The 9,209-nt window shown below is 53.7% G+C and overlaps 1 protein-coding gene across 10 annotated transcripts in view; it reads left to right on the top strand.

Moving 5' to 3' along the window:
• FLYWCH1 (FLYWCH-type zinc finger 1) overlaps nucleotides 1-4,113 on the top strand; it is a 24,631-nt gene extending 20,518 nt beyond the window's left edge. For 5 of the 10 annotated variants that reach the window (XM_059415575.1, XM_059415580.1, XM_059415570.1 and 2 more), the window contains exons 9-10: nucleotides 590-662; nucleotides 1,084-2,216. In XM_059415575.1, coding sequence (XP_059271558.1) covers nucleotides 590-662; nucleotides 1,084-1,207 — 197 coding nt within the window. In that variant the 3' untranslated portion in view covers nucleotides 1,208-2,216. Of the gene's footprint in view, nucleotides 1-589; nucleotides 669-1,083; nucleotides 2,217-3,017 lie in introns of those variants that run through there. The other 5 variants (XM_059415572.1, XM_059415574.1, XM_059415579.1 and 2 more) reach the window with 5 other exon arrangements.
• The last annotated feature ends 5,096 nt before the right edge of the window (nucleotides 4,114-9,209 follow it).

The raw sequence follows: 9,209 nt of genomic DNA, 5'->3' as shown, positions 1-9,209 counted from the left end.
AGTCCCGCATTGGGCTCTCTGCTCAGCAGGGAGCCTGCTTCTCCTCATCTATCTCTCCCTCTGTCTCTCTGCCTATTTGTGATCTCTCTCTCTGTCAAATAAATAAATAAAATCTTTAAAAAAAAAAACAACAAATAAAAGATCTCAAAAAAAGTTGTGGGACACCTGTGTCCCAGTGGAGGGCACCTCAGTTCCATGTCTCATTTAGTTCTGCTCTCCTGAACAACAGGACCAAATGCTGACTCTCAAGGTCCCCAGTGGCTTCTTTCACCAGGCACAGGTAGTTTGGGATATTAGAAAACCAGAATTTCCAATGGCTTCCCCATGAGGTGGGGGGAGCCTTCTACCCCGTTTTCCTCATCCTCAGGCCCGTAAAGTTGTCATTACAAAGAGCATGCCTTTGGCTCCAGCAGCTTCAACAAGAAAAGAGTTAACCGGGCGCCTGGCCAGCTCAGTCAGTAGAACGCGTGACTCTTGATCTCAGGGTTGTGAGTTCAAGCCCCACGTTGGGAAAAAATAATAAGAAGGAAAAGAAAATCTTAAACAAGAGAAAAATTATTAACCCTTGGTTTCCACTTTCTTTCCTCAGGAAAGATGGAGCTTCCCCCGGCAGCACCGCCGTGCGTGCAGCCTGGCTCTCCGGAAAGCCCTGAGACGCATGGGTAACTGTGAGTTGTCTTGCGCCCCCCCAGGTCACCCCCCACACATAGTGGCTTATGGCGACACTTATCATCTCTCGGTGTCAGTGGGCAAGGTGTCTGGAGTGGTCGGGTTCGTGGTTCTGGCACAGGGTCTCCCCTGAGGTTGGAGGAAAGCTGCAGACCCGCAGAGGCTGAGGGTCCCTTCCCCGGGGGCCTCAACTCGCTCACTCACGTGCCTGTGGGCCCCAGCTCTCCCTGGGGGGCTGCTCCTGTGAGCGCCAGCTCTCTCCCTGTGACATGGGGGCCCGGAGGGGAGCAGCAGGTCTTCTCCGCAAGCGCACGGGGGGTGCTCGCCGGGCCAGACGGGACCCAGGCCCCGAAACAGCAGGACTCGTCCAGCGACAAGGACTGAGATCACACAAAGAACGTTATGTGTTCGCAGCAGAGTGAAGCCAGAAATCGGCAGCACAAAGCAAGATGAGGAGCTTACAGATATCGGATGTCACCCCACTCCCGCGCACCCGGTGACTGGAAGAAATCCCGAGACGAGTGGGGACCTGGTCTGAGGTGAGCAGCTTGGAGCCGCGGCCCTGCAGACGCCTGGCCGGGGCAGAGCACCGCTCGAGGGAGCCTGGTGGCTGGAAAGACTTCCTTCAAGAAGAAGAAAGATCTCCCGTGCAGCTTACGCTACCATGCTAGACGCTGGGAAAAGAAGAAAGGAGCGACTCTAAAGCAGAAGGAGGGACGTGAGAAAGAACAGACATGAATGAAATAGAGACTAGAAAATGAACGCGACGCGAAGCTGGCTCTTTGAAAGGATCCACCAAATCGACAAACCTTTAACTACATCGCCTCCAAAATTGCCTTTTATTTCTTTATTATTTTAGTTTAATTTAATTTTTTTCAAAATTGGTTTGTAAAGTTGTAGGGAAAACTCAGGGGTACCCGGCTGGCTCAGAGGGGTGTGCAACTTCTGATCTCGAGGTCATGAGTTCAAGCCCCACGTGGGGGGTACAGATTACTTAAAAAATAATACCATTATTTATATTTTTTAAGAATTTATTTATTTAGGGGGTGCCTGGGTGGCTCAGTTGGTTAAGCTTCTGCCTTCATCTCAGGTCATGAGCCAGGGTCCTGGGATCGAGCCCCTCATCGGACTCTCTGCTCAGCGGGGAGCCTGCTTCTCCTTCTCCCTCTGCTGCTTCCCCTATTTGAGCTCTCTCCCTGTCAAATAAATAAATAAAAATCTTTCAAAAAGATGCGGGGCTCGATCCCCCCAGGACCCTGAATCATGACCTGGCTGAAGCAGATACTTAACCGACTGAGCCACCCAGGTGCCGTTCCCCCCGCCAAAGTACTATCTTAAAATAAAGATAGGGAAGACTCAAATTATTAAAATCAAGTATTAAAAATGGGGCATTACTGCCTACCCTACAAGAAAAACCACACTCGCATGGAAGGGTCAACCAAGATGAAGTGAAAACGTTCCTAGAAAGATAGGCTACCAAGGCCGAATCAAGAAGAAATAAGAAAATCTGAGTAGACCTGAAAATCTGAATAAACCTGTAAGATGAATTAGTCATTTTATTTTATTTTTTAAAGATTTTATTTATTTATTTGACAGAGATCACAAGTAGGCAGAGAGGCAGGCAGAGAAAGGGGGAAGCAGGCCCCCTGCCGAGCAGAGAGCCCAATGCGGGGCTTGATCCCCAGACCCTGGGATCATGACCTGAGCTGAAGGCGGAGGCTCTAACCCACTGGGCCACCCAGGCACCCCTGAATTAGTCATTTTAAAGCTTCCCACCGAGAAAGGCCCCCAGGCCTGGATGGCAGGCCTCAAAAGTGGACAAGGACGGGAAGGACTTCCAGGGAGATTGGAAAGGTCCTTGAAGTGGTTGTGTGGTTGGGTGCGTGGCTGCGGACCTGCCGACCCCGCTGAGTCCTGCACTTACACGGCCAGCGGGCTGGCGTGGGAATGGCAGCTCAGTAAAGCTCTCTAACGACACCAGGAAGCAGGTGACAGTGACTTCTAGAATACTGTCACAATACTGTCACACCCTGCCGCTCTGATTTACTCTGCTCCTTAGAAGCCAGCTCGCCCCCGCAGCCCCCGCCCAGGGGAATCAGACTCCTGCCCTCCTCCTCTCAGGAGTGTCTGTTTCCTCCCAGGACATGCTAGTGTAGAAAGCCAGGCACCCCCAGACTGTGTTATGGGGCAACCTCCCCCTTTAAAGGAAACGGGGAGCTTGTGTGCAGGTGAACATGTACAAAAATGACCTAGCTGATGGTTATCTCCGGGGAAGAGGGAACTCTCTGCATTGCCTACCTCTGCCATGGTTGGATTTTTATATTGAATATGTGTTTCTTTGTAATCAGGAAGGTGGAACGTACAAAATGGGACAGTAAGCCCCAGAGAGGCCAAGCTCCTCGCGACACGAGCAGATGGACCTCGTGCGCTGTGCACCCGGGCCCCTGGCCTTTCCCGCCCGGTTAGATGTTGCCTCACAAAAACCCTCTTCCACTCTTGCCAAGCGCTGGCGGCCTTCACTGCGAGAGGCTCCCGGGAGCGCCATGTGGATGGTGTCTCCGGAGTGGGCAGACAGGAGTGCCGGGAGCTCGCCCCCCTTGCAGGTGTACGTGACCTGGGGCAAGGTCCCACGAAAGAGCCGAAGAAGCTTCTTCCCACAAAGACGCCCCTTCGCTGCTCTACTGCTCTGAGCCGTGAACACCCGTCCGTTGTCAGGGCATTTGACTTTGCCAAGAACAGTCCAGTCTGGTGGGGCCGCATCTGAAGTCGCTGCTGCTTCCCACTGAACTCCCTTCCGGAGCGACCTCTCCATGGGCTTCCCCAGACAGGTGCAGGGGTGTGTGGGGAGGGGGAGGCCCTTTGTGCTCCTGGGCCCCCCGCGGCTGGGCTGCAGTCATCCCTCACCATAGCAGAGCCCGCCAAAGCAGAGGCCTTGCCACAGCCTCTGTCAGAGTTTCTCTCCTTTGCTGTCTTCCGGCTTAAATCCAGGGTCGTGGTCCCCATAGTAGGTGTCATTCCTGGCCACGGGAGCCAGCCCAGATGTTGCCAGGAAGCCGGCCCTGGGCAGACACTACCCCGCCAGCGCTGTCTGGGTGGTCCACACCTGTCTGATGCAGGAGGAGAGGTGGGCCCGATGGTGGCAGAGCCCCATCCCCTTCTCTGTCTGGTAGCGTTGCAGCGGACCGGCCTGATGGCCGAGGAGGAGGTGGTCCCGAGGTGGCTGCTTGCTAACTGGGCCACAGCCTTGACAGTGAACATCCTTGCGTCCATGCTCTTCTGTGCATAATTGCGGCGGGGAGCACACAGCCACAGGCCCCCCCTCTCCTGCCAAGCTGGCCATGGGGCCTGCTGTCCGGCTATGGGACAGCAACAGCTTGGGGCGCCCCGCACCCGCCATCCCTCTGCTTATAGATTTCCTGCCAATAAACCCTGTTTTATATCTCACCGTGTAGAACTGGTATGTGCGTCCACATTGGCTACCATGAAGCCACGCATACTGTGTCTCAGTGCCATGAAGTCAGGAGTGATAGAATTAGGTTGGGCACCCCCTGAAGAGACCCCCTCACAGGAGGCAGTGCCAGCTCACCTGGACCCCATGTGGGCTGGACCAAGAGCAGGTGGGGGTTCTCTGGAGCCGTTGGTGAGGGCTCTGCTCCCAGCCTGCAGGGGGAGCTGCGGCCCCTGCTGGCCATGATCCTCCTGTCACTGAAAGAGAGACCTTGGTTCTCTGTGGCTGCCCCTCACCCTGGGCCCCATCTTTCTCATGGACTGGGGCAAGCTTAAAATGGAAATGGCTCCCCCAAGGACAGGGCAACATAGACCCTCAGTTCAGACCCTGGTTCCCTTCCCAGGCGAGTTGTGGCCCATCAGCTGAGCCAGTTACCAGCTCCCCAGGGCCCTCGCCCCGCACCCTTGGCAGCAGTCAAGAAGACAGTCTGGGGACAGCAGTCCCCCTCCCAGGCAGGAGCTGTCTGCCGGAGGACCCCTCAGCAGAGGACACTCTACACAGGGGCTAGGTTTTGAGGAGTGCTCTTGGCCATGAAGCCCGCTGCCCATGGCCAAGGCCAAAGACACAGCCCTGTGGGATAGGACACCCCAATCCTGGGTCTATCTTTGTATCACAAGGACGCATGCCCACGGGAGGTGCCACTGTGGCTCAGCCCCTCTGTGGATGGGGTGCCTCAGACAGCCATGAAGTGCTCCTATGAGAAGCACTGAGTCCCAGTAGCCATGACCCCCTGTAAGGCCAGTGGGACCTGCTGGCCCTGCAGCCTCCCCAGCCGGCTCTCTGCAAGGACAGTGACTTCCTGCGTCCCATGTCCCATGGCCCTCAGCTTGGCCAGGCTCCAGGATGCAGCACAAGGAGAGTCACAGAGGGATGCAGGCTTCTCCTCACCCTTGGACATCCATGCCGACAAGGACTGTATGCTTGTCCCCTCCTCTGTTCTGCGCTGACTTCAGAGGACAGATGGTCCGTGTTCCTTGGCCTGAGGACGCCCGCATGGACAGGAACTTGGATACCGCTCTGGCTCCAGAGGCCTCCTCCCATACGTCCGCTTCCTCCACCATTGCCGGGCCACACAGATGCCCCCTGCCCTGTCCTGTCACAGCGCAAAGTGCACTGGGGTGGGGAGGGGCAGGTCCTCAGAAGCTGGCGCCTCCGTGGGTGAGCAGGGCTTGCCTCCTTCCCTGCTGCTGCTCTGCTGCTGTTTCCCCCAATAAACCCAATCTTAGGACGTCTACACCACACAGAGCTGGTCGTGAGTGCGCCTCTGCCCCTTCCTGTGATGGTGAGCAACAATTATGGAATTAGGTTTCAGTTATGAAATTGTTTACAAAAGTTCACCAGGGATAACAAGTCTCAACAAGGAGCTCCACTTTTATTTATTTATTTATTTATTTATTTATTTATTTATTTGAGAGAGTGAGAGAGCATGAGAGTGGAGGTCAGAGGGAGAAGCAGACTCCTCATGGAGCTGGGAGCCTGATGTGGGACTCGATCCTGGGACCCTGAGATCATAACCTAAGCCGAAGGCAGTCACTTAACCAACTGAGCCACCCAGGCACCCCAAGGAGCTCTGCTTTTTAAAACGGGGAGCAGTGGCCTGCTACAGGAGCCTGTTAGCTGTGAGTTCCCCCCAGCACCACCTGCCTGTCACCGTGTCACCCACACCCCATCCAGTTCACCCATTCAAAGTGTGCAACTCCGTGGCCCTCAGTATATTCACGAGTGGTGTGTCCGTCCAGCCATCTAATTCAAAAATATTCACCACCCCAAAAAGAAACCCCAGACCCGTTAGCCTCACTCACTCTGCCCCTGGCTTTCCCTCCTTGGTCAGGCTGGTGGGGTTCCTTTCTCTGGGGCTGGGCGGTTTTGGGGAATTCAGGTGTCTGTTATAGCAAATACCGTAGCTGGGGGGTGGAGCGCGCCCAAAAAGGCCCATGTAGTCCTCAGAGGCCTGGAAGCTGGAAGCCTGAGATCAGAGTGCGGGTGCCAGCAAGTCCTGAGAGAGCCTCCTTCCTGAGGTACAACGGCTGCCTTCTAGCTGGGTCCTCGTACTGGTTGGGGGTCCCAACCAGCTACCTACCTCTGCTCATAAGGGCACTAATCCATTGGGAGGCTGCACTCTGACCTCCTAAAGGCTCCACCTCCTAAGATCATCACATTTTTTTTTTTAAGATTTTATTTATTTATTTGTAAGAGAGAGAGAGTGAGAGCGAGCACAGGCAGACAGAGTGGAAGGCAGAGTCAGAGGGAGAAGCAGGCTCCCTGCGGAGCAAGGAGCCCGATGTGGGACTCGATCCCAGGACGCCGGTATCATGACCCGAGCCGAAGGCAGCTGCTTAACCAACTGAGCCACCCAGGCGTCCCAGATCATCACATTTTATTAGGGTTTCAACATGCAGATTTCAGAGGGACACTGTCACTCCACAGCCCAGCTAAGGTGCTCTTAGAGTAAAGACAACCCTTTAGTTGGTCCTTATGTTAATAAACATCCCCATCCCAAGCCCCAGCCACCTGCTAGCTTGACCACAGCAGGCTCTCGTGTCCCCTTTCTGCAGTCCATCCCCATGATATCCAGAAAGCCGGGGACATTTCTAGAGAGCAGTCCCATCACGAGGCACCTGGCCTGGGTGTTCTCTCTGGTTCCCACATCAATATGACACCTGGTTCAAGGACCAAAACCCAGAGGTACAGGGGCAGGGCGTCCTCTGGCAAACAGCGAAGGACAGGGCAGCCTCTGGCCTTGGGTCATATCCTCACCACAGCCCTGCAGAGCCCAGACCCTTGTGGCTGCTCATCCCACTGCCCTCCCGAGGGCTCAGGGGTGTACTAGAAGAGCCCCTCAGCTTTGGAGATAAGGACCTGGCTTGAGCCTTGGGCTCTGGCCTCGCACACCCAGTGCTTGAGAGAAAGGAGGAGAATTTGCCTTGCACCTAGCAAGTGCTCAAAAAAATTTGTTAAAGATGTGATTGAGTAAATGAAGAAGGAAGGGAGGGGGACCAGTGAGGGTCCTGCTCAGGCCCCTGTCCCACATCCATTGGACTCTGGCTGGTGGAAGTGACCCAAATGTCCATCAACAGATAAATGTATAAAGAAAATGTGGTCTAGCCATACCATGGGCTATTATGAAGCCTTAAAAAAGAGGGAAATCTGTCATGTTTTGTGATTCCACTTTTATGGAATACCTAAAGTAGTAAAAAAAAAAAAATCACAGAAATTGGAAGTAGAAAGGTGATTCTGGGGGGCTGGGAGAGGGGAGGGGAATTAATGTTTGATGAGAGAGAGCTTCAGCATTGCGAATATGCTTAACATCATTGAAATGTTCGCTTAAAAATGGCTAAGATGAGGGATGCCAGGGTGGCTCAGTTGGTTAAGCTGCTGCCTTTGGCTCAGGTCATGATCCCAGCATTCTGGAATCGAGTCCCACATCGGGCTCCTTGCTCAGCGGGAACCTGCTTCTCCGTCTGTCTCTGCCTGCCACTCTGTCTGCCTGTGCTCACTCTGACAAATAAATAAATAAAAATCTTTTTTTTTTTTTAAATGGCTAAGATGATAAAGTTAATGTTAGGTGTTGTTTACTACTGGGAAAAAAAAAAAATGAGCAGATGCCAAGAGCCAGAAGGTTCTTGCAGTTCACCAACCCCCAACAAAAGACTCTGGCTGCCAGAGGGGTTGTAGAGGGTTAGAGTGGGGAGCCAAACATCATTTTGGAGTATGATTTGTCCAAGGAAGAGACCGTAGTGGCCCAGACTAGGGAAGTAGCAGTAAAGATGGAAAAGGGACAAGAGTTGAGCTGTCATGAATTGACTTGTGCGCTTCCCACCTTCCCATTCATGTGCAGAAGTGCCAACCCCCAGTATCAGAGTGGGATCCTATTTGGAAATAGGTCATTGCCGTTGTGATTAGTTACAATGAGGTCATAAACCTTGGGTGAGCTACTGAGCCAATATGACTGGGGGCCTTATAAAAAGGGGAAATTCGGATGCAGGGCCACACCCACAGGGAGAGCACCATGTGAAGACCAAGCCAGACATCCAGGTGATTCTTCTATAAGCCAAGGAACACCCGTGACGACCAAACAACCTCCAGAAGCAAGTGGAAAGGCATTGAACAAATCTGCACGCACAGCTCGCAGAAGGAGCCCTCCCCGCTTAGTCTCCAGATTCCGGTCCCCAGTCTGTGGGACTCTGCTCGGATGCCCTGGGAAAGCAATAGAGGAGACAGTAACTAGATGGGGCAGGAGGTGGGTCGAGGGAGCTAAGTTGTGCCAGTTGGCGTAGCAAGGAAGCCTCTAGTCTCAGTGGCTACACAACACATGTTTATGTCTCATGTGTTGGTGGGCTCCTTCCACCAGGGCACTAAGGAATCCAGTTCCTTCCACCCTCCCCAGGCCTGGGCTCTCCCACATCTAATTGATGAAGGGAGGAGAGAGAGCCCTGGCAGAGATCTCCAGGTGCGCTTTGCAAACCTGGAGATCTTGTTAAATACAGGTTCTGATGAAGGAGGTCTGGGCTGGAGCCTGGGAATCTGCATTTCTTTCTTTCTTTCTTTAAGATTTTATTTATTTATTTGACAGACAGAGACAGAGGGAATACAAGCAAGGAGTGGGAGAGGGAGAAGCAGGCTTCCCCCTGAGCAGGGAGCCTGATATGAGGCTCCATCCCAAGACGCTGGGATCACAACCCGAGCAGAAGGCAGAGGCTTAACCCTCGGAGCCACCCAGGTGCCCCAGAATCTGCATTTCCAACAAGAGTCTCAGGGATGCTGATGCTGCTGGTCTGGGCCCCCGCTTTCAGTACCAGGAGACATCACTCCTGCCCACATCCATTGGCCTGAACTCATTCCCACAGTCAAATGCAAGGGAGTCTGGGAAGCTGAGTTCAGCTGTTTGTGTGGGAACTGGAGGAACCAGGATCAGGAAACACAGGTGGAGGGCCAGAGCAGGTAGGAGGGACAGAGTCCTCCCTGAAAAGCAGTACTGTTGTTCTGGAGGGATCAAGGGAAAGTCCTGACCGAGACTGTGGGGCCATTTAAC

Source organism: Mustela nigripes, chromosome 11, assembly GCF_022355385.1.
Source record: "Mustela nigripes isolate SB6536 chromosome 11, MUSNIG.SB6536, whole genome shotgun sequence".
NCBI lineage: Eukaryota > Metazoa > Chordata > Mammalia > Carnivora > Mustelidae > Mustela > Mustela nigripes.
This window is presented reverse-complemented; position numbering and strand designations above follow the sequence as displayed.